General features: G+C 39.6%; 1 protein-coding gene across 8 annotated transcripts in view; it reads right to left on the minus strand.

Annotated features, from left to right (window-relative positions):
- The window catches only part of EBF2 (EBF transcription factor 2), a 270,819-nt gene that overhangs the window by 230,043 nt on the left and 15,085 nt on the right, over positions 1-25,691 (minus strand). For all 8 annotated transcript variants that reach the window (XR_015695560.1, XM_087706203.1, XM_087706198.1 and 5 more), the window contains exon 6: positions 17,670-17,738. Coding sequence is in view for 7 of the 8 variants with exons in the window: in XM_087706203.1 (XP_087562329.1) it covers positions 17,670-17,738 (69 nt within the window). In the remaining variant the exon portion in view is untranslated. The remainder of the gene's footprint in view (positions 1-17,669; positions 17,739-25,691) is intronic.

The following is a 25,691-nucleotide window of genomic DNA, read 5'->3' on the forward strand; positions in this document are numbered from 1 at the left end:
GCGAAGCCCGAGATTTTTACTACAAAACTCTGAAGGCAGGACTTCCTGATTCACCCGGACTTGGAGAAAGACAAGGAGAAGGAGAAGATAAGCAGCGGGACACGTGGCTACAAGGCGGAGGGTGTTGCTTTCCCTTTCCGGAAGGGCAGAAGAGAAAGAATAAAGATCCAGCTATGCCTTTAAAATACTTCTTAAATTTTTAATTTGAATAAAATTTCAGGACTCCTGTCTGGTATAAAATGACAAAGCTGTATACCGATGAAGAGATATTGAGACTGAAAGAAGCGGTGCTGAATTTGGACATATATTGTATGGGACTTATATAAGACTTGTTTGAATCTTAATTTAAACTGCGCATGATCTATTCTTTGGGGCGAGGAGAGCGGAGATCATAGTTTTCTTGGATTGTGGTTTGGGATGAATGGAGTCGGGTGCGTGGGGTAGATGGAAGGGTAGTGAAAGTTCAATTAGATTATCTTGATCCAGAATGTAAGCTGATTTTTGTATAAATTGTTATTTGAATACAAGGTTAAGAAAGATTATCTGGAGAGTCTACACGAGGGTGGAGTAAATATGAGAGGAGCAATGGATGAGGATAAAATATATATGCGGACACGGGTAAAGGCAGGATGGGAGGTATAGAATTTATATGCGGAAGCAGGTAAAGACATTGGTTAAGATTTTAAAAATAATGAGAAGCTGAGTTTAATGTTAGAGAGTATATTGACTTCTCTTTCTTGGGGGGGGGTTCCCCCCCCCTTTTTTTCTTTTTATTATTCTTTTCTTTTTTGTTCTTTATTTTTTATTATTTTTTATTATTTTGTAACTTCTAATCTATTTGGTTTCAATACTCCAGACTTTGCTTGATAAAGAACGATGCCGGGAATGGGACCTGGGAAGTCGGAAGGGGGTCAGGGAGGGGGGTTCAGGGGGTGGGTGGGGGGGAGGGTGGAAGTATAGACTCAATTTTCAGAACAATGAATGCACTTGGATACTGTTGCTTTTTTTTCTTTTTTTCTTTTTTTCTTTCTTTTCCTTTTATTTTTCTTTTGTTTTAGTACAAAACAAATAGACCAATGAATATATAAATACACCGAAGCGAGGTGTAGAGGGAAAGAAGAGGGGGGAATTAAGAGGGAGTGAGAAGGGAATGTAAGGAGGGTGAGATGGTGGGAAGGGGAGAAAGGAATGGCTGAGGGGGAGGGGAAGTAGAAGAGGGGATTGTTGGAAGGGAGAAATGAAAGTTGGAGGGGTAGAAGGAAGGGTGTATGTAGGATAGAAGTGTTATGAGTTGTTTATTGCTTCTTTTTTTTTTAACTGCACAGTATTTAAGTGATTGTATAAAGGAAAATGAAAATGTAATAAAAGAATCTTTGATTACGGAAAAAAAAAATAGATGAACTTTTTGTTACACACAACGTGTTCAAGGTATGTATAAATATCTCTCCACTGGCCTATATTGTTCCTGGTTTCCCCAGAAATCAATGAAGCATCATCTGGAGTGAAAAATATGTAAAGTTGTATAACTTTATCTAGTTCTCTATCTAGTTCTCTTTCCTACTTTCAGTTACCACCTTTCTTTTACTGTTGAGTCTGCTTTCCTTTAGGAGTAAGCTCTTAACTTAAATTTCCTACTCAACATAAACTGGGAATAGGCCTGAGGAAAGGATAGCTATTGACCCCCATCAGTGTTTTGTTTCTTCCGAACTTGCATGATCATGGTTATTTAAAAATAATAATAAGCCACCCAGAGTCATTTGGAGTCAATTAGCATCCAAATTTAAATAAATAAACAAAGTTCTTCCATCCATGTGTTTTGGCTGCAGACAGGATCGCTGCATTTCAAGACCGTCTGGATAAACACACACAGGTTAACAATATTGTTTTTTACTGCTGAATCTTCCCAGCAGATTTATACATTCTAATGGAGTATTTAATTTAATAATTAAAATGTGTTTGCATCCTTCAGTTCTGCTACACTGGTTTTTGCTGGTACTGGGATAGGTAGCTAGTCAGATAGATTATATAGATTATATAGATTATATAGATTATATAGATAGATAGATAGATAGATAGATAGATAGATAGATAGATAGATAGATAGATAGATAGATAGATAGATAGATAGGCAGCAGACAGGCAGACAGACAGATAAATGGATGGACAGACAGAGTTTTAAAATAGGATGAAAAGTAAGAATAGGCACAGGGAATATAAAGAAATTTGATATTACTAGAATAGGGATTCATTTTAATGTTTCTAATTGTGAAAAAACAAACATCCACTTGATTTGAACCCAGTTTGAATAGTTTCAGACGCAATTTAAGATCAGGCTATACACAATCTCGCAAGCAAGCTTTTCCTTAGTTCACCTAATGCAAGATGTTTCCTTTATTCATTGGTTGCACAAACCCATGGTGTTTGTGTGAACTTAACCACCATGATTTACAAAACATGAAATTTTAGAACTTCATCATGCCCCCTTACTGGTTTCCCACACCCATACCCTCCAGAGGTATAGATAAATGGCCATTCTGACAGGAAAATTCTGGGTTGTCCACACCGCTAGAGGGAAAGTGCTTGGCAAACGTGCCATGCCACCCCTCACAGGTTTCTATTCATATTTCAAATGTATATATAGCATGTTCAGATTGTACACTCAGCATACTTAACCTGGCTACTGAATTCATCCATTTTCTGGATGTACATATTATACCGAACCAAAAACTAATCCAAAGGGATGGATTTGAACAATATGCTAAGACACATTGTTGATTAAAATTAACCAAGCTTGGCATGTAGATACTAATATATCTACTAGACCATTACTGTCCTGGATAAGTGTGTTGCGTGAACACAGGCAGCATGCCCTCATTTACATGGGGTCCAGCACATGAAAGAAAGCTCATGCACTCAGAGGAAAGTTTGATTATCAGGGCTGTTTGGAGACCGATGTATGGATTTTTGTTGCCAGCCAACAAGACTGTTAAAGCAAGTTGATGTTGTAGCCTAATTGTCAGGTGCAAAGACCTAAGACCTAACATTAAGTTCCAGTTAAGTTGATGTATTGCTCACACCTACATTCAAGAGTCTAGTCAACTAACAGTCAGCACTAAATTGGTTCTAGATAAGTTAATAGAATTCAACAGGGGTTGGACTTAGATTGCTTGTGGCAACATAAGGACTCCAGGCTGATTCCTCTCTTGACTCTGCCCCCAAGCTCTGCTTGTCCTCCTACATCAATAACATCTGGAGGACAATCCTTCCATATCATATTATTGAATTTCACAGTTTAATTGCACTCTTCATCTTCTTTTAACAACCCCATAATCCCTTGCAGGGTGGAGTCTGGGTAACTGAATGGAGCTGTTTACTGGCCAGATGCCCTGTTGCCACTGTGGAGTGTTTTTTTTCAGCAGATATATTCTCAATGTGCCCAGAGGGAGAAATATCTGCCTCTACCTAGGATCGAACTCACAGCCTCCTGATTGCGAAGTGAGAGCTCTACCTGTAGGCCACCGCAACACTCCTCATGGTCTTATTGCATTATTCCAGATTAATGGATGGAGTCTAGGCAGGGTAGAAAAAAGCCACAGATATGACATCCTTCCACATCAAGTGAGTTGATTTTTACCCAAAGCAACAATGGCCATGATCATCTCATTAGGATGTGTCACATCTTGTCTCCGCTAGTACTTATTTCCTCTTTAATTGGATGCTTTCCATTCTATGGACATTTGAAAATAACTAAATAAATTAGATCATCAACCAGTTCAACCCATTTGCTTTTCCTATTGGGAGAAAGGCAGAATCAATAGACATCTGGGTCCTAAGGTTCAAATCACCAGGCCCTACAGTCTAAAAGGCCCCCAAATTGAGTGTGATCTCTTTTTCTTTTCTTTGAACAGTGACATTGTCCCTGATGCTCAAACTCTCTTAAAAGGGAAAGGAAAGAAAGAAAAAGGTTAAGAAAAAGGGGACTCGGATGTTGGATTTCACCATACAGATGTAGGTTGGGGGGCATCCTTTCTATCTATCTTCCATCAGTACCATTGACCAAGATGAAACTAATTGCAACAAAAGTTCATCTTTGTATGGCAGTCAGTATCTATGAATCTTTAGAACAGGTGTCCAAACATGGCTGGCTGGGGAATTCTGGGAGTTGAAGTCCACAATTCTTAAAGTTGCCAAGGCTGGCCACCCCTGCTCTAGATACTCTACCACACTATCACTATTACAAAAGAGCAAAGTTTATAGGCACCATCTAGTGATTGTTAAGGCCTTGTGTGCCATTCAAGACATTATGGATTGCCATTGTTTTGGCTTGCTTGTTTAATGAAACATCGTGGAACAACCCTTCCCCCATTGGTTTCCAAACCATTTGCTTTTCATCAAAGGTGCCATCTTTGTGTTTTCTCCTGGAATATGAGATGAATGAGTGAACTAAGCTACCAGTAGCTGCACACACAAGACAGTGAACCCTTAACCTTTTTGTTGTTCCCAGCAGTTTCCATTTCTAGGGTTAATTCTTCAGGTAGGAAGTAGGTAGATAGGTAGGTAGGTAGGTAAGTAGGTAGGTAGGAAGGCTGGAAGGGAAGAAGAGAGGGAAGAACGAAAGAAGGAAGGAAAGAAGGAAAGGGAGGGGAAGAGGGAGGAAGGCATACCAACAGCCTTTAAAAGCGACTAAGGCCATCATTTATCAAATGACAGGACAAAGCACTCCAACTTACCAAGTCCTTGCAAAAACATCTCTGGCTACTAAAAAATTAATCGGCACCAGATGGCACAACAGCCGCTTGTCACAGAGCCAGGCTTGAGCCACAAACAAAAGCCTTTTGCTCCACGGGAAAAGTCAGAAGATCACTGGAAGATCAGGAGGAGAGAGCAGCAGGGGTGGCAGCCCCCGAAGATAGCCATGGAGAAGACAGGGAGCCACTTTGATTGTCTGACACTACAGCAGGTAAGAGAGTCCTTGCTGTGCGCAGAGAAGAAAAAGGCAGCTAAGCAGGATTCAGAGAATGGGCTCAAACGTGCCATAGTCCTGCGTGTTCTCACTACTAAAAGGCACTGATTGAATTATCTTATTGCATCAAGCCACTGGTTCTTCAACCAGCATTTATCAAACAAATCATGATTGGCCACTAGGGTTCATACATCGCAATCAGGAATTTTAGGTCCCCAAGAATCAAAGATACCCTACAATCAAAGCAAGCAGATGGAGCGGATAGTGCAATGTGTGAAGCCGGTTCCCTCTGCTCCATGTTAGAATACTTGGGATGCAGTGATGGGTTTCAAAAAAATTTTGAACCTACTCTGTGGGTGTGGCCTCCTTTGTGGGAGTGGCTTGCCGGCCATGTGACCTGGTGGGAGTGGCTTGCCGGCCATGTGTTTTCTCTCTTTCTCTCTCTCTCTGTCTCTCTCTCTCTCTGTCTCTCTCTCTCTCTCTCTCTTTTTCTTTCCTTCCTTTTGTCTCTCTGTCCCTTTTTTCTTTTTTTCTTTCATCTCTCATTTTTCTTTCTTTCTTTCTTTCTTCCTTTCTTTCTCTTTCTCTCTCTCTGTGAGTCTGTCTGTCTCTCTGTGTGTGTCTGTGTTTGTGTCTTTGCCTCTCTCTCTCTCCCTCCCTCCCTCCCTGTCTCTCTATGTGATTCTCTCTCTGTGTCTTTCTGTCTCTCTCTGTCTCTCTCTCTCTCTGTATGTCTCTGTATCTCTCTCTCTCTCTCTCCTCCAGTGGTGGGTTTCAAAAAATTTTGGAACCTCTTCTGTAGGTGTGGCCTGCTTTCCAGGTCCACTGGTGGAACCTCTTCTAACCGGTTCAGGAGATTTGACGAACCGGTTCTACTGAATAGGTGCGAATAGAAGCCCACCTCTGTTGGGATGGGAGGAAAATCCAGATAGAAATCTGGAATGCTGTTATTAGTGAAGACCATCCAGTTTTCTCCAATCTAATGCTTTTGAAAAGGTCTGGATATACAGCTATCAAAATTCCCCTATCAACCTAGCTCCAGAAATTCTAGAAGATTTAGCCCTAATGAACCTGAACTGTTATCACTTCAGAAGAAAATCATGTTGACAGTATTGCTGTCATCAAATCAAGAGTCTGGGTTGGAAAGAGGCAGCATCTTGTGCTTCCTTGTTTTTAGGCCAATGCATGCAAAGTCTTGCTTCCTCCTACATCTTTATTTGGATCATAATGGTAAGTGTTCTTTTCCCCCTGAAAACACTTTCTTCTGTAGTTTGTCCGATTTGCATCAAGTAATGTTCTGGAAGAAACTGCAGAGTGGAGCAGATCTAAAGAAAGTTGTGTGAATTCAGTTTGAATTCCGAATTTAGTTCTCCTTTATTTAATTATTTAAACAGCGACCCTATATGTTTCGCTTTACCTAAAGGTTCCAGGTTTGAAACATTCTCTGAGGGAACAGCTTAATGGCCTTAGATGATACAGACAATCAAGCAAACAATCTCCCCTTGCTCAGTTTCCATCCATTATTCCTTGTCTGGCCTTCAGGTGCTTCGGAAAATAGTTTGACCCTCTCCTCTCTGTGGCAGCCCCTCAACTATTGGAAGACTGCTAGCATGTCTCCCATGGTCCTTCTCTTCACTAGACTAGCCATGCCCAGTTCATGCAACATTCTTCTTATGTTTTAGCCTCCAGTCCCCTAATCATCTTGGTTGCTCTTCTCTGCATTCTTTCTAGAGTCTCAACATCTTTTTAATAGTGTGGCGACCAAAACTGGATGCAGTTCTCTATATTATAGAGTAGATATAATATCAGTATAGATTAGATAGATAGATAGATAGATAGATAGATAGATAGATAGATAGATAGATAGACAGACAGACACACAGACACACAGACACACAGACAGACAGACAGAGATGATAGAGATGATAGAGATAGAGATATAGAGATATTCTTTTCAAATAAAAGTAACAACCTTAACATATCACAATGATTGTAATATGACTAATTGTTATTAGTTGTCAATGACTAATGCAAGGAAGCAAAGGTAAGCAACACCAACTTTAATAGGCACTGGTATTCTAAATGACAATGCTAACCTCCCAGTTGTCATGCCCAAAATATTGTCCATAGTCCAACCCTCGCTTCATTGTAAGAAGGTCTCAATTTAGAAGAATGAAAGATTTGCAATACTAAGCAAAGGCTTTTCTTTCTCCATAATCCAAACTAAGTGTCAAGTGCCAGGAAAATCAGGAGATCCAGACAGTTCAAATGGGTATGAAGATTTATTGTAAGCTTAAGATCTCTACAAGAATTTGAACTACTAACAATCAAAGGAAATGAACAGGGGACAAGAGTAGAAGGAATTCAAAGTGGGATGGGCTTAGATCTCTCGTGGGAGCGCAGGGATTCATGACAGATTATGTGTTTGACCCCTCCCTCAGGCTGAGCCTACATTGAGGTCAGCCAAGATATGATTTCATTTGCTATTGCTAATTGTCTCTCTTTTAATCTTAATGTTCTTCACCTCCAGAACACAAGCAAACCCTTCCTGCTTCTCCGCATGCTTGTTCTAACATCTTTTCATAGGTGGTCCTCCATAAAGTAGGGGGAGAAAATCCAGAACAGCAAATCAACCATTCACATTTCATTCTCTGCTAAATTAAGGTTAGATGTCTGCAACAGAGCTTCACTGCTCTTAGGCATGTGTATCATCAGGATTCTATACTAGAGAGATCATCCCAAACCTTTAGTATTTGTATATGGGGAAAAAATCTATGTAAGGCATAATCTCACCTTTGCTGGGGTATCATATGAATACTAAGGCACTGAGTAATTAGGATACATGATTTCAAGGCATGGTCAATGCTTAAGATCCAGCTCTCGATTACACCTTTCATCAGACAACTCCCTTGAATATTCATACCGGATTCCTTGGTTTTCATGTTCTACATTGTTTATCTTTGATATATACCTATAGTAAGGTATATATTGTACAGAGTCACTCAACAATGAGATGGGCAAAGGTAAAGTAAAGTTTCCCCTGTCCACTCATGTCTTACTCTAGGAGCCAGTATTCATCTCTATTTCTTATCCAAAGATGTGGTTATGTGGCCAGCAAGATTGAGGTGTCTGGACTGCTGGTAGCTTCCCACCAAAGTGATACCCATTTATCTACTCACATGTGCATGCTTTCGAACTGTTAGGTGGGAACAAGCTGAGGCAAGTAATAAGAGTTCACCCAATTATGCAGTGCTCGGGTTTCAAAGTCAGGCTATCTGTTTTTCATCTCAGCATCTTTAACACTGAGCCACATGTCCCCTCATATATGCATATATAGTACTATATATTAGGCAATATATATTAATGTACACCTTAGTAATAGATTTTATAGGGTCCAGTTTCTTCTGTCAATTTTTAAAAGGTGATCTGTTTAATATGCCTAGGTTTTTAATGTCTCTACTATGTGCTCTTATATCTTATTCTTTAATTACCATATTTTTGGAGTGTAAGACACACCTTTTTCCTCCCTAAAAGAGGGTGAAAATGTGGATGCATCTTATACACTGAATGTAGCCCCACCCACCCACCCACCAGCCCCAATCCTTTGGCCTCTGCCTCCCAGCAATTTACCTCCTTGCAAAAAATGGGGACTTGCAGAGGCTGCAATAGGCTATAACAATCCTTGCAGCCTGAAACAGCTGATGATCTGGAGAAATTGAAAGTGAAAATTGCTGTTTGCTCCATGAGGCAAATGGCTGGGAGGCAGAGGCAGATTTTTTTTTCTTGTGCTAATCAGGCTGTTTGCTGCAAGGAGGTAAGTCAATATCTATAAATGCCTATATAATTCTCAAATTACTAGACTTACTTTTTAAAAACTGCTTTATTATTGTTCTAGACAGCTTAACAAAATGTAGAAGCTTTTTAAAATAAATGCTTGATCTGAAGAGGCCCAGGGCTATTGTATCTTCTTTTAAATAGCAGAGCATAACTATACTTCCAGAAAGCACATCAATTTTAACAGCATCTGTACAAGTATAGTCTGAAATGTAACACTACAAACAGTGTATGTTGTCTGTATTGTTTGCTGTTCGTTGCAAAGAGGCAAATTGCTGGGAGGCAGAGGCTGATGTTTTTCCCTTGTTTTCCTTCCCAAAAGCTAGGTGCATCTTATACTTCAGTGTCTCATACTCTGAAAAATACAGTAATATATCTTTATTACTATGCCACCCTTAGTCTTTAAGTACAAAATAAATCACTGCCCTCATTATTCTTTCAGGGAGATTTATATGAAATTGTAGTAGAGGCATAATCCTATCTATTTCCTCAAGCATAAGAAAACTTTCTTTGATATTCTGCCCAGTGAATGCAAAGGGACTGCAGTAGCACAAACACTGACTTTTGGCTTAATTGATATAACACCGGATTGTATTTTGTATTTTATATTTTTTTTAAAACCAGCCATCTGTTCCTATAATCTTCCTGCGATGCATTGATTTCCCTGACCAATGCTGGAAAATGTCTAGCAATGAACCTATCCTAGCTGGCTTCTAAGAGATAGATTTTCTTCATATCATTTACATTCTTCAACTTTATATCCCTACTTTCCCCCATTCTGCCTTTAGATATCCTAAAAATTATTTTCTTTATAAATAGAAATAGCAGTAGCACAACCATCTCTAAACAGTTTACAGAGTCAGCATATTGCCCCCAACAATCTGGATCCTCATTTACCAATCCTGGAAGGATGGAAAGCTGAGTCAACCTAGAGCTGGTCAGGATTGAACTGCTGGCAGTTGGCAGCCTGCAATGCCCCATCATGGCGGCTCCTCCTCCTCCTCCTCCTCCTCCTCCTCCTCCTCCTCCTCCTCCTCCTCCATAAAGAGATGACAATGATGATAAGGATGGCATGTCAATTTTTCCAAACCTGATCTGTGTCTCAGAATAGTGAAGCCTGTCAGCTTTGTTGAAATACACATTTGTAGTTAAATTTAAATTTATTGACAAAAAATTCAAGAGAGAAGCGACTGTCTGTGAAAGCTCCTGGATTGGGGCTGAAAGGTGAAAGTGAAAGCAGTATGCTCCATCCCATATCTGGGTAGACCAGGTTCCCCTGATAGATCAGTCTCACCGGAAAAAACACTTGTAGTTTTATAGGTTTTTAAGAAATATATATATATATATATATATATATATATATATATATATATATATATATATATATATATATATATATATATATATATATATATATATATATATATATATATATATATATATATATATATATATATATATATATATATATATACATACATATACATACATATACATACATACATACATACATACATACATACATACATACTAGGGAAAGGAAGGCTCTACTCAATGCAACCACAATTTCAGAACCCAACATGTCTAGTTTATGAGTAAAGTAATGGTAAAGGTTCCCCTCACACATATGTGCTAGTCATTTCCAGCTCTAGGTGGCGGTGCTCATTTCCATATCAAAGCCAAAGAGCCAGCGCTGTCTGAAGACGTCTCCATGGCCATGTGGCCGGCATGACTAAATGCCGTAGGCGCACGGAACACTGTTACCTTCCCACCAAAGGTGGCCTCTATTTTTTTCTACTTGCACTTTTACATGCTTTTGAATTGGTAGGTTGGCAGAAGCTGGGACAAGTAACGGGAGCTCACTCCATTACGTAGCGCTAGGGATTTGAACCACTGAACTGCCTACCTTCTGATTGACAAACTCAGCTGCCTAGTCACTGAGCCACTGTATCCCCACATCATAACCCCCAGGTTATGAGTAGCAACCTATAAATATACAGAATGGAAGTACAGTGGTCCCCATTTTCTGAATGGTGAAGTTAAATTCTTTTCAAAGAATGAAAAGTTTGCTAGCACTTACTTTGGATAACTTATTTCAGTGTCACAGGATTAATGAGAGTCTTACATTTTTCAGTTGGGAATAAATCTCCTTGAAATGACTTATTTTTGAAAAGGCATACGGTTATGTTACAAACCATCTGGAAATGTTGTCCATTGCATCCAATGCAAAAAATAAAAAATGCTCACCAGAATTATAATTGTGGTGGCCTTGGCTTTTGAGAAGAAACACTTGCTGATTAAAAAAGAGAGAGAGAGATGAACGGAAGGGCTCCAACTGCATCCCTGGAATGGCGGATGCTACAGAAACATTTTGTGCTGCGGAGGAATTTCTGGATGGTGTTCAAGGGGAGACATGTTGAGAAGATGAATCTGAGTATTCCCACCAGATATTCTCACTAAACCACTCACTGGCCAACTTTTATAAAACTGGGAAAAGGAAAGAGAAACCAGCCTATCTCAAGCAATGCTCACTAATTCATAGTACTGGATGACCCTTACTAGGTGGGCTTCATCAAATGCCAGGGTTGAAGAAGGGTGGGACCAATTAGAAGAAACAGGGGAGGAGGCTAGATATGAACATAATCTCTATTATATTTAAATACCAGTGTTGGCTTAAAAAAATAATTTCTAGTGGAATATACCACCACTTAAAACGGGCATAACAGATTTTAAAACATCAGAGTCATCTAATCCAGTGGTCTCCAACCTTGGCAACTTTAAGACTTGTGCTCCTTTGCTGGCTGAGGAATTCTGTGAGTTGAAGTCCACAAGTCTTAAAGTTGCCAAGGTTGGAGACCCTTGATCTAATCCATTCTAAAAAATTGTGCTCCCTCTGAAGAAGAGGCTTCAGTTTTTCTATTTCAAATTTTGCTTGGTATTTCTGAGCTTCTTTGAAAATTGGATATGGCTGAGGGCAGTGATGGGATTCAGCCAGTTCTCACCTATTCGGGAGAACCGGTTGTTAACTTTCTAAGCAGTTCAGAGAACCGGTTGTTGGAAGAAATCTCCTTTTGTTTCCTTCCATTTTACAGGGTTAATCCTGTAAGGAAGGCAGGAAGGAAACATTCTGATGTTGTTTCTAGTCTCATCTTTATTGCCCTGCTTACAGAAACTGTCTCTCCGATTAACCCTTATTACATTGTCACAGCTAAGGCAAAGCGTCCATCGACGTGAATGATGTTGAGTTGGCCACACCCACCCAGTCACATGACCACTGAGCCATGCCTACCCTGCTGGTTATTAGGGCAGAGAACCAGTTGTTAAATTATTTGAATCCCACCACTGGCTGAGGGGGTGTGATGACCATCTTTAAGAATGTTTCTCAGTTTCAGAGCTTTTAAGATGGGTGGACTTCAACTCCCAGAATTCCCCTGCTAGCATTTATTACAAATTAAAATGTAGTTATCCTTCAGCTTTCCTACCATTCCTTTCTTCAAAGAATATGTTTATTTCCTTTTTTTATTCATGGGGGGAAAAAAGAAGAAAAAAACAAAAAAGCAAAATTAAATCAACCAAAAAACCCCACAAGAAATATATTTTAACCAGTGCTTAAAGAATTCATTAAACCTTGACCACACTATGCAATATTTATTATCATCTTTTACATTAGCCAAAACCAGAAAGCCAACTTTTATCTGTGATCCAGGCTACAATTTTCTATCATTTGGCGTTAAAAAAATCCATAGGTCTCCGTATAGTGAAAAAGTTCAGATTCAGAAGTATATCAATATCCTCTAACTGTAAAACCAAAGCACAGTCTTATGGACTTCCATCCAACCTGGAACACCTAATAGAACAAGGCAACATTATATGGAAAAGACTCCACTAATATAGTTTACACTTCCAACATAACGACTTTGATAAACCGCCTTTTAAAAATATTCCCTAGTGCATTTTGTAGACATGAAACGGCTTTCATTCAGTCAAACTCCTCTTAAGATCATAAGAAATACACTTAATAATTTAAAGTCTCTTTGCATCACTGACTAGAATTCTACAAGATTCAAAAATAATTAAAATAATTAATGTCTCTATCAAATAAAATAAAATGCAAATATAAAATTATAACTAGATCATTGAGGCAATAAAAGGAGGTCCAGCTTTATGGATACTATAGCAGAATTTAGCCACATTCAAGGAAACAGAATTATACTTGTCTCATCACAGGAAGTGTACATAAAATATATCTGAATTCTCTGAATGTCTTGCCAAATAGGAAGTCATAAAGTGGACACTTATGTCCCTATAGAAAAAACAAGGAATGAACTAGCAATTGACTGGTTCCTTCTTCACAAGGGCACAATCTTCGCTCGTAAAGGATTTTTTTAATATTTGCCCTTGAGAACAGCTGTTAGGAGGATATTGAAAAGAGCTAATGTTAGTGCTCCTTAGAATTCAGGGAGAGCTGCCTGCTTTAAGTGTCTTGCAGCATAAAATAAGGGGCATTGCATCACCATTCAAGAACACAATGTGGAGTAGGGTAGATCAGGGGTCACCAACCTTTTGGACCTCGGGGACCACTAAATTCATAATTATAAATTTTAAAATCCCGCGGACCACTAATATGATTTTTTTAAGCAATAAATAGTATTTAGTGCAATATAAAAAATGCAAATAATTTTTCTGCGGACCACCAAAATTTGCTTATGGATCACCAGTTGGTGACCGCTGGGGTAGATTGACCCAATTAGACTTCCAATTATCTAGACAAGTATCATACTGCTTGTATGGAGTAACAGGCAGAGGTGGTATTCAGCCGGGTCAGACCGGCTCACCCAAACCGAAAGCAGAAACAGGAAGTCGGCCATGCTGGGAAGATCTCTGCAAAAGGAGGGAGATAGCCACAGAGGGCAGACAGGAAGTTGGCCATGCTGGGAAAGTCACTGACATAGGAAAAGGGATAGACAGAAAGTTCTCCCCTCTCGACATGGGGATGGTTGTGTGACTGTTGTTTACTTTTATTATTTGTATTTTGTTTTTTATGTTCCCCTTTTTCCCCCTTGAATTGTTCGCCACCCTGAGTCCTCCCGGAGAAGGGCAGCATACAAATAATAAAATTCTATTCTATTCTATCTTTTCCAGCTGAAACAAGGGGTCACGTGGTAAGTCACATGATTTGTTTGGGACTGGTCCTTTTTAGTAGTTGTCACACTTACCAGAACTAATGAACATTGTATACAGAGGTACCATTGTACGTAATTTTTGTGGTTTTGGGGCTTGAAGGCACTTGGAAAAACTCATGCTTTGTTGTATTGCCTGATCGGCACCCCCACCCCGGGCATGTATTTTAAATGCTAAGATCTTTATTAAGAACTTCATTTTAATGTAATCTCAAGTGCTTTCTTAAGGAAAAAAGAAGGGGGCTAGGATACTCCAGCCGCTGCTTGTGATTGAAGCTCTACATCATCTGCATGCAATAAGATCACAATGTGTTTATTAGCTACTTTAGTCAGGGGTGATGCTCCAAATTACTTATTTTGGCCACAAGAGGGGTTATGTGCAAATGGAAAAACGTGGGAGGCTAAATGTCTTACTCTTCTTTAATTTGGAATTTCTTTAATATAGTGGCTTTCCGTGCTACAACAGACTTTTACTCTGAAGCTCCCGTGGAGTCTGAACATTAACAGGATTAACTAGCTATCTTTTGTAGCATGCATGAATTTACCCATGACTTTAGTCTGGAAATGAGAGCAAGTGTAGCACTGGAGTCAATCAATGTGGGACATAATACCAAACCTGGCTCATTTAAATATTGTGGTCTAACATTGGAATATAAGGACGTGGTCTAAGGAAGGCGACGCAACTCTAAAACCTGCCTGTTTATTTGCCAAAATATACCCTGAACTGATCCAATCGGGCAATTTATTATATAAGTGCTTGGCATAAAGCTGACTTCTTATGCTTAAGAAGTTGATAAGCTGGTAATTAGCAGGCAACTCTTGGTTGCTTTTTCCCATCATAGTGATGATATTTCATTATTTATAAAGGACTAGTGAGGCTCCATTATTGTTAAAATCTGCTGTCCTCTCTTAACCTTTCAATTTAAAAAAGAAATGAATAGGTCAACTGTTTTATAGTCTGATTTAGGCCACCCAGAGCCACTTTTTCATGAGATGGGTGGCCATATAAATTTTATGAATCAATAAATGAACTTGGGTTATCTAAGGTAGGGTCTCCAACCTTGGCAACTTTAAAACTTGTGGACTTCAACTCCCAGAGTTCCTCAGCCAGCAAAGCTTATGGCTCTAGATCCCTGATGGCAAACCTATGGCATGCGTGCCAGAAGTGGCACGCAGAGCCTTCTCTGTGTGCACATGTGCAGTCGCCAGCTCTTCCAAGTTCCAGCATGCGCATGCGCACCAGACAGCTGCTCCAGTGGATATTCCCACGGTGGCCAGCTGCTCTCTTCTGGGTTCTAGCGCACACATAGAGCCAAGGTGGCGCAGTGGTTAAATGCAGCACTGCAGGCTACTGCTAGATCAGCAGTTCAGCGGTTCAAATCTCACCGGCTCAGGGTTGACTCAGCCTTCCATCCTTCCGAGGTGGGTAAAATGAGGACCCAGATTGTTGGGGGCAATATGCTGACTCTCTGTAAACCGCTTAGAGAGGCCTGAAAGGCCTATGAAGCGGTATATAAGTCTACTGCTATTGCTTTATTGCTTTATATGTGCTGGAATGCAGAAGACAGTAGCTGGCACACCCCGGAACCTGGAAGTGCAGCTGGCTACCATGTGCATCAGTGGTGGATTGCAGGCAGTATGCCCCAATACAGGTGTACCGGAGCCTGCCCGGAGCACCAGGTACCCCTCCAGTAGGGTGCTCCAGAGGGCCCACCCACTTGCCTGTGCACCTTACCTGTCTTGCCAGCTTCTGTCTTCCAGGTTCTGGCACTCCGGCACTTGCACACGCCAGTTTCAGCACTTGGTGCCAAAAAGATTAACCATCAGTGCTCTAGATTATGAAAGAATTCTGGGACTTGAAGTCCACAAGTCTTAAAGTTGCCTAGGTTGGAGACCTCCAATCTAAGGCACCCTCCAAGGCTCATAATCCAGGAGTTGCATATGAATCTAAGACATCTGGGCCAAACTGTGAGCTGAAGATGACTTTTCGTTTAATATCTACATGGTATCGGACCTGGGTACTTGAGAGACCGCCTCCTGCCAATTACCTCCCTAAGACCTATTAGATCCCAGAGACTAGGCCTCCTCCGAATTCTATCTGCCGGCCAGTGCCAACTGGCAACTCCCCGGGGGAGGGCCTTCTCTGTGGCTGCTCCGGCCCTCTGGAATGATCTCCCCATTGATATCCGGACCCTCACCACCCTTCTGGCTTTTCACAAAGCACTTAAGACCTGGCTGTTCCAGCAGGCCTGGGGCTGTTGAATTTTCCAGCCCAATCCGAGGTTATGACTGTTGTGGTTTTTAAATGTGTTTGTCTTCTTATTTTTATTCTGTACCCCCCTCCCTTTTTGATTGTTAGCCGCCCTGAGTCTCTAGGGAATAGGGCGGCATACAAACTGAATAAATCAAATCAATCAAATCAAATATCACGCAATTTAAAAATCTTAAGTCAATCTAACTTTCTCCCACAATATTATGACAAGGACCCATTTCACACAAGCCAACAGAATATAGTGGATAATTGTTTGAAATTTGAACAAAACTGCAAACACAAAAATATTTATGCTAAATGAAACATACATGAAGATATATGCAAACTTTTTCTTCCGTGCACGTTTCAAGCAAGTATGAAAATAGAAGAAAGGAAGCTCGCAAATGAACACATAAATTTAGAAAGAAATCAAATCTCAGCTTAGACTGAGTTTCTGAGCCTCTCCATCAGTTCTCCAGCTGATGATACACTTTCCTGCCCTCTGGAAAACAAATGCATGGTTTATACAAAACTATGGTATTGGTCAGTTGTTTTCCTTTATATGCTGCTTTTGATCATGGATGAAATTTCAGAGGAAACTTTCTCCAATTCATTTATAGAAGATTTTTCTCTAGACATCTCCTCCAAATGTACACCATTTTCTACAAAGCTTTTGAAAAGAGAATTACGAACACCAACGGTTCATATGCATTTCTTCCGCTTGTGCTACACCATTCCATTCTTAAACCAGTGGTAGATTTCTTCTACATCCCGAGTGTGCATTCAAGCACAGCTGCATGCACAATTTGGGGCTTCAATAGTTTTGGATTTTTCTTACCTGCCATGCTTGCTCAAGTAAGAGCAAAACGTGAAAAAGCATTCTCTGTTTCTATCTTAGAACTGCATTTTCCCCGTGCAGAAAAGTTACTCTGGTTTCGAGTACCAACAAATGTGAATATGCAAAAACATGTTTATGCAAAACTCTATTATAGCTCTAAGTATTGAGGATTTCAAACTTGGCTAACGAATTTTCCGCAAGAACATGACTGCAACTTCGTTATTGAACAATACAGCACATTTGAAATAGCAGGACTATTGTATTCTGATAGACAATTTCCTCTGGATACCGTCTTTCATTTAATGGAGAACATTTGTATACTTTCAAAAAAGAAACATTTTGGCAAGATTAAACAGGCAACTAGGAGAAGCTTACATAGCAACCAGACCAATGGCAACCTCAGCAATAATATGCAGATGTTCCTGTAAAGAAAGTCCAGGCACTTCGAGAACACTTTGCAAAACTATGGCACTTCACTGGCATTAACAGTATTTTACATACACTATCAAGATGGTTTAATTTGTCCAGTTGCGAAGGATACAACAAGTAGGATTTTTTGATGGCTTTCTTTTTTAAAAAAAGAGTTGAAGTTGTGTCTCCTACCTATCAATGATCACGGGATCTGAGGGAGTCTCGTTACGGTTTCCGCAGCTCTTCTTTTCACAGCAGCGGCTGAGGAGGAAATAGCACAAAAGGAAAAGAATTCAGTAATTATAACATATAGGGCTATATAATTGTTTTGGAGGGATTTAAACTCACTCACCTTAATTTAAGAAAGGGCATTGGGTGCTTCATGCTAATGATTTTTTTTTACTGATAAAAGTGAAAACCACAATAACTGGGGAGTGTCACTGATACTAGGCTTCTGCTAAAGAGCAGCTTCAACTCTGCTTCCTAGCCATCCACATTGGTGGTGCTAAAGCAGGGGTGTCAAACTCAATTTCATTGAGGACTACGTTAGGGTTGTGGTTGACCTTGGATGTGTGGGTGTAGCTGACTGGGCTTGGCCAAGTTGATGCCACTCACTCTTCGCACTAGGTAGACTGGGCCAAAGCGACATGGACCAGCCCCTTACATTTTCCAGGATGGCCTCACAGCCAGCTCTGACCACATTGCGGGCTGGATCTGGCCCGTGGGCCTTGTGACACCCCTGTGCTAAAGAATAACAGAGAAGGCTCCGATCTCCAGCAAAGTGAGATTATTGCTGAAGGAGAAGAATTTAACTTAGGCATTTGCATGCCAAACCCCAAGAAATTAAATATTAAATACATGGATAAATGCCAAATGTTTACATTTTCATGTGCTACTATATATTCTGAATTTGGACTATACGTTAAATTATAAATTAATCACCGCTAGTTAGATTCATGTAATACAGTGAGGCTTAAAGAAAAGTTAAAGCTACCCAACTTAACGTATTGGGTGAATGCAACCTCTAAGCCTGGGAATACAGATACCTCTCTTAGAGCATGCCAACTCCTACCACAACTGAATTTTTAATTTTTCTTTAGTAAAAAAAGAAGGTGCAAGAATACCTCAGAATCATTAGTATTCCTAATAACCCTCCTTAGAAATTTAAAGCATAGTCATTGAAACTCTTTAATGTACATGACCATGAACAGGAGGAGGAGGAGCTGGGACAGTCAAGAGTAACATGAATGGGTCATTGCCAAAACATGTAGCATTGTGGGAAATTGAGGGCAGGTGATTGGTTATACCTCTCAAATCAGCTCTTTTATATAAATGGGCAATCTTTCCAGAAATGTAACTGACAGTAGGAATAACCCTGAGGAACAGGAGGAAGAGACACAACCAAGACAATGTCAGATACAATAAATCTGAGTCTGGGGCAGAAACATAATTTAAGAAGCATCTCAGACCTGACCTTCCTTAGTTATTATCATAAAGATATACCACGTTTCCCTGAAAATAAGGCAGGGTCTTATTTTCTTTTGACCGCCCCAAAATAAGCATCTGGCCTTATTTTCGGGGAAGTCTTATTCTTTTTGAGGTGTAGGAGGCAGTGAACGTGGCCACCCAATGGCTGCTGCTGTGTTGCAATATTTTCAGGAAGGGCTTATTTTGGGGGAAGGCTTATTTTAGCACATACGCTCAAAAGCCCGGTTAGGGAGGTCTTATTTTCGGGAAAACAGGGTAGGTGGTGAGAAGCATATTCAGACTTGTAAATTTCTGTTACTGTAACCTTCCAATAAAAGTGGTATTAAGTTGTATCTCTGGTTTCCTGGTCTAGTGTTTCACGAAGCACTGAAAAGCTTGTTAGAGGAGTCAAAACAGGTTTGCCATATTCTAAATGGACCTAGCAATCAGAAATGGTTAGGGATTCCAACTATCATTAAATATGTGCATGTATAAATAATTACCATAATTTACAGTACTCAATATTATAATGGGAACAATGTTCACCAGATGGCCTATGGGACAGTTCAGCCTTCTGCTTGGACATAATGAGTGATGGTCAACCTAAGCCTATTCCACCGTCTTATCTTATGGCTCTAGATTATGAAAAGCAACTTGAACAGGGCAGACTAAATTATAATCCATGTCTTACAAAATTACAATGGCTGGGTACGCAAATCCTGCATTGCCAGGGATTGAAATATTAGAATGCAAAACATAGTTTAGGTTCCTTCCAAATGAAGCAACAAAATGTTAAAGTTATTGTATTTATGTAGTTACTTACCAAGTACATCTAAATTATATGAAAGTAACCAAAATATATTTACAATTTCCAAGGCATGTCACAACTTTTGAGCACCCCTGTTTGGAAATTGAAAGTAAGGTAAAGGTTCCCCCACACATGTGTCCTAATTGTTCCTGGCTCTAGGGGGTGGTGCTCATCTCCATTTCAAAGCCGAAGAGCCAGTGCTGTCCGAAGACGTCTCCGTGGTCATGTGGCCAACATGACTAAATGCCAAAGGCGCATTGAGCGCTGTAGGTATGGGCTCCATACCTGTAGAGAATGGGCTCCAGCATGAGTCTGAAAGCTCGGAAGACAAAAACTCTGATCCCGTTGACCAACCCAGATTGAATCCTAGGATTCATGATCCTGGGACACGTATATTCACCTTCATTGGTGAGTATGGATGAGATTCAATTTAATTTTCTTTCTTAATGCTTGTCCAGTTAAAGCCTTGCATTGGCATAGCTTGGCCATATTGCATGGAAAGCTGTTTGTTTACATTTTTTGACTGCCCATCTTCTCACAGAGTTATCAGCCTCATATGATCTGTGTCTGAGCTTTGTGGTACATGATGTCTCCTCTCATAAGGACATAAATGATGCTTTGACTGCCAGGCTACTAGGGATTGCCCTAGTAGTGCAAGAAAAATTACAAAAAGCCCATCATGAAATTCTGGAGACCCTTAGCCAGCTACTCTTAGCAATGAATTAGCCATGAATCCATACATCTTTCTAAGCTTCAGACCGGGCTGCACGCATTGAGCTAAGGCATAATCTAGTTTGCTTCTCTTAGGTTTGTTGTGTTGTGTTGTGTTGTGTTGGCTGGCCATTATGGAGCATGGCTAAACAAAGCACTGTTACCTTCAAAGGTGCGATTTGTTCTTTGGAAAACATAAGTTATGGCTAAATATTAAACTCATTCTGTTCAGATTTTGATAGTAAATCATGGTTGATACAAATTCATATGTTTGTGAATGTATGAATCCAGCTAATTTCTAAGGTTAGCTGCTGTATGTTGCAGGCTTGGGGAAGGAAACGCAGATTCCAAATGAAGATTTAATGGACATCTTCATTGGACCAACCTCTATCTGGATTATGAACCTCACATCAGCCTTTTGCTTTATTAAAACAAATATTAATAAATACCTGGTGGGTTTGTTTGTTTTTTTGAACGGTGTAATACTATGTTTTATACACATGCCCAGGATTACCCAAAGTATAATGTGATGAACCAGGATGTCCCAGAAATCTCGAAGAAAGTTTTACATCTTTCCCCCTTCCAGGAGGTGGGGGGGGGGGAAGGTTTTAAAATTCAGCTTTCAACTAAAAAAAAAAAAATCTGTCTCTAATTTCAAACCGAAATAAGCCCCCAGCATGGTGGCCTTTGTTTTGTTTTCTTCTCCTCAACTCCTCCCTGGCATTGCATAACAAAAGTGTCTAAATTCACACCATCTGGCCAATAAAGACCTAAAGCTCGCTGGCTGACTGACTCAGCCGAGCCTGTCTGCTGCTGTCTAGTCTCAGCCTCGTGGCGAAAGTCACAGCTGTGGGTCTCACTTGCGCTCAATGCAACTCTGTTATTAGCCAGCTGTAGGCCTCGAGACTACTTCTGTTCACATTATAATACCTTTTCACCCCACCCCCCCTCCCCACCCCCAAGCATCAAGGGCAGAGAGGCTTCTGGCAACAGCTGAACGAAGCACCGTTTGCATCTTGCAAATACTTGGCAATCAAAGGGGAAAGGATTATTCCAGGAGAGATGCCTTATTTTTATTTATATCCATCTGACCAACCAAGGGTTCGCACCCATATTCTGCTCCATGAAGAAAGCATTGCTGCCCAATGCACCTCTGCCGTCTCCATGCCACCTAGTTTTGTTCAGATGAGAGTTTCATCCGAATCAGTGGGACTTCAGAGAGCATGGACTGACTTAAGAGGCAGCCATCAATAACGCAAACAGCTCGGCTCCACCACAGAAATGCTAAACAAGAACGCTAATTATTGTGAAACAGAGATTTTCCTTTTTCTACCAGTGACACATCACTGCATCTGCATAAATATTTAGACAACATTCTTCCTAGGCTCGCATCTGTCACCCGGAGAAAGATGTTCGGATTCTGGATACACTTGTCTGCATCCAAGCAGAACAGTCTCACTGTACTATATGTCAAATCAAAAAGATGTTTATTTTCCAAGAAAGGTGGATGAGAACAGTCTGTCATTCCAAGACAATGGGCATCCGCTTTTAGCGGCAAGGGTGGTACGTTAAATTTTGATATACTGTTATACTAATGCAGACTAAACTATCAGCTTTAAAAATTGATGCACCGCTGAAATCTGCCCATAGCAAAATCCGATTGTGATGCCAAAAAATAATGTCAAGATAAATTTCACTGCGAAGGTTTTTTTAACATAAGTCCAAAGCTAAGATATGTGGGTTTTTTTTAAATGAACAAATTAATAATTATAAATACTATCCAAGTAAGGTGATTTCAAACAAAGTTGTCTTATTAATTCTATTAAGTTTTTGTATCTCCTGAAAAAAGTATCATGTTTCTTAGCTGACTTATAAACCTAGATACCTTCCAGCTACCAAAAAATATTTTATAATTATAAAGTTAAAGTATTATACTAGCTAGCTTTAAACACAGGTTTATCTGGACAAAGAGAAGACCGAAACAGATAGTGGGAATAGCATTTGTGCAGCCTGTCACGTCACACAATCATAAATCTCTGAAGGGAACATGTCCGCATCAGTTTGGTATTATTCTAAGAAAAATAACCCTTTCTGAATTTTCTTCCCTCCTTGTTTTCTAATCATCCAATAAAATTATGCTTATGTTGCACTGTTCCTTGGGAAAAACATCTCTGTTTCTAAAACTGGGCCAACTTTCTCAAGAAGTCAACAAGTAAAATGCAAAATATGAATATTGTGTCTAAAGAGGGCACAAATTAATTGCTAATTTCATAGAGCTAAATCTTGAACCCATGAAGTATCGTATTTACCACCGCATAAAGGAACTAATGTTTCCAGCCAACAGCTGCATTTTATTTCATTTAGTTTCCAGATAGAATCATTCAAAATAGTTATGCCTCCTTTTTCGGCTAATTTCTTTCTGTTTCCCCTCCTTTTTTTCAGATCTGGAGGAGAATTTTAAAAAAATAGATTTGTTTAAGTCTAGCAAAGTCTTAACAAACTTTCTTTTGTTTGCTACTTCTTAAAAAACAAAACAGTAAATTAAGCTCAGTGAAAATGATTTAAAGAAGGGTTTAACTCTCCAGTGGGATTTGACACCTAGTTATATAGCAGCAATTAAATATGATTTGGAGATCTAAGAAAGGTTGGACCTGATTACTGCCTGGATGGGAGAAATCTCAAAGTTAAGTAAGTTATACTGGGAGGAAGTTGGAAAACAATATTCTGAAAAGAGGATATAGAAACCTAGGGTCCTTGGTGCTCACTGAGCTTGATTGTTTTCTTGAAGACATTTCATTACCCAAACTAGGTAACACCATCACAAGCATTGATAATGTTACCTAGTTTGGTAATGAAATGTCTGCAAGAAAACAACCAAGCTCAGAGAGCACCAAGAACCTTTCATTTCAACCCTGAGCTACAAATATTCTCCTTTATTGGTATGTAGAAACCTACTTAAATATCTCCCTCAAGAAGTTAAATTCATTTCAAAGGACAACTAACCTTTTCACTGGCATCCATTTTGTGTGTTTCTTCTTCTGTTATCATTACACTAATTTAAAACAGATTTAAGCATGCTTGAGAATTAATTCTATTGAACTTACATAGGAGTAGATTGTGAGCACTGAAAATATAGATAAGCTAATGAGGTAAGAAATAATTTCCCCCAAATTGTCATTCATTTTGGTTGAAGTTTGGATAGTGGACAGCTAAGGGCGAGAACTTGTTCTCTCTGCTTCTAGCCAACTAGAACAGTGTTTTTCAACCACTGTGCCGTGGCACACTAGTGTGCCGTGACATAGTGTAAGGTGTGCCGTGGGAGAATTACTTTATATATAGTCAATATAGGCACAGAGTTAAAAATTTTTAACATTTTCTAATGGTGGTGTGCCTTGTGATTTTTTTCATGAAAAAAAGTGTGCCTTTGCACAAAAAAGGTTGAAAAACACTGGACTAGAAATCTTCATCTTAATAGTCAATTGTTAAACTTGTAGCTCTCCTTTTCAATAACAATAGTGCCCTGGGACACTGACAACAAAATACAGATAAAACAAGAGCAACCATTACATAGCTTTAAAATTCTAATTGTGCTACATACAAACACACACACAAAATCAATCAATCAATCAATAAGAAAAATCATGTTACTGTGATTTCATTCACAAATCCAGGAAAGGATACACTAGCTTTAACTGCAAATACATTCCCGCCCATCATCAAACCTGAACCTTCAGATTCAGAGCAAAATCCCCAGAATAGCCAACTGAAAACTTCAGTCTTCAAAGGAAACATCATGCCATCCACTTCAGCTTGAATTCCCTATTCTCTCAGCAACCTTTTGATTGACAAAAGGCACCACTGTTTTGTCTGGATTAAATTTCCATTTGCTTGTCCTCAGCTAGTCCATTTCTAACATCAGACATTGACTTGGAAATGTCTGATGGAGTGAGCTGGGTAGAATCAGCATTTTGAGGGCATCAAATCCCCAGTTCCCAACAATCTCTCTTGGTGCTTTTGCATAAGTATTAAAAAGCAGGACGACAAGGTGGAACTTTCCCCCCGGTATTCGAGCCATATAACAGCATATGAGAGATTCCCTTGATAGCATCTCATGAACTAATACCACCATCACCACCACCAAAAAAAAAAACAGAAACAGCCATAAGAAACAGCCTCTTTTCATTCTCCAAGTTCCATTCCAACTAGACAACCCAAAAGATATTGAGATTCTAGCAGAACCAACTGAAATATATTCTCCCTATCCTCTGGAGGGACGCAAAACTATCTTACGCTTAAAGCCAGACTGAAATAGATCCTAATATTTATTTCTTTGTTTAATTTTTATGCTGCCCAGCTCACTGTTGAGTGACTCTGAGTGGTTTGCACAACACTGAATCACACACTTCCAAAATTAGCAGGTTAGATGTAGGTCAGGGAGTTCTTAACTGAGTTGGCGGGAAATGTATTTAAATAACCTTCTTTTTTGTTAAATATAATTTAGTAAGAGTAGCACATGATGATCTGGGTGAAGTTTTAACCATTTTGTGGCTTTCAGAAAATAGATACAAGCCTGGGTTGCATGAATTTATTCTTGGAAAGAGTGTGTGGGTTCACACATTGTGCTAAGCATGAGTTAGCCATGTTATCTAACTTCCAATCTGTTGGGTTTTGCTACACAATATTCTCTAGTTTATAAAATGGAAACTCTTAAGTTCATCAAGTAAGATAATCAAAATCAAATCAGCTGCATTATGGTTCAACACAATGTATCCAAAGTTCTGCATTCAATATATTCTGAATTCAGAACACAGTTGCCACGTTCTGCAAATCCAACCAGTGAGATTAGTTTTCTTAATGCTATCACTTAATTCATTGCATTTGCACCTTTACCAAGGAAAATATGTCTATTTATATTAAGGAAGTCCTTCTAAAGGGATGGAAGAATCCCTTTAAATAACATAGTGTATATATTCCAGAATAAACCACCTTAGAGCTGCATGCTCTGTACAAGAAATGATGCTATCAGCCCCCAAAGGGAGGCATAAGATATTGTCATATGATCCTGATGATATTTCCTGTGACTACTTTCCATCACTTTCCAACCTCCTTAACTCTCCTGACTTCCTGATCCAGCAATGCCCAATAGCGTTACAGGAAGTGAGAGCAGTCAAGGAGGTTGGGGATTACTGGATGAGTTTGTGCCTAAGAACAAGCAGAACATTCCTGCA

Source organism: Thamnophis sirtalis, unplaced genomic scaffold (genome assembly GCF_051295495.1).
Source record: "Thamnophis sirtalis isolate CommonGarterSnake01/CBP01778 unplaced genomic scaffold, rThaSir2_p1.2 scaffold_2, whole genome shotgun sequence".
In the NCBI taxonomy this organism is placed as follows: Eukaryota; Metazoa; Chordata; class Lepidosauria; order Squamata; family Natricidae; genus Thamnophis; species Thamnophis sirtalis.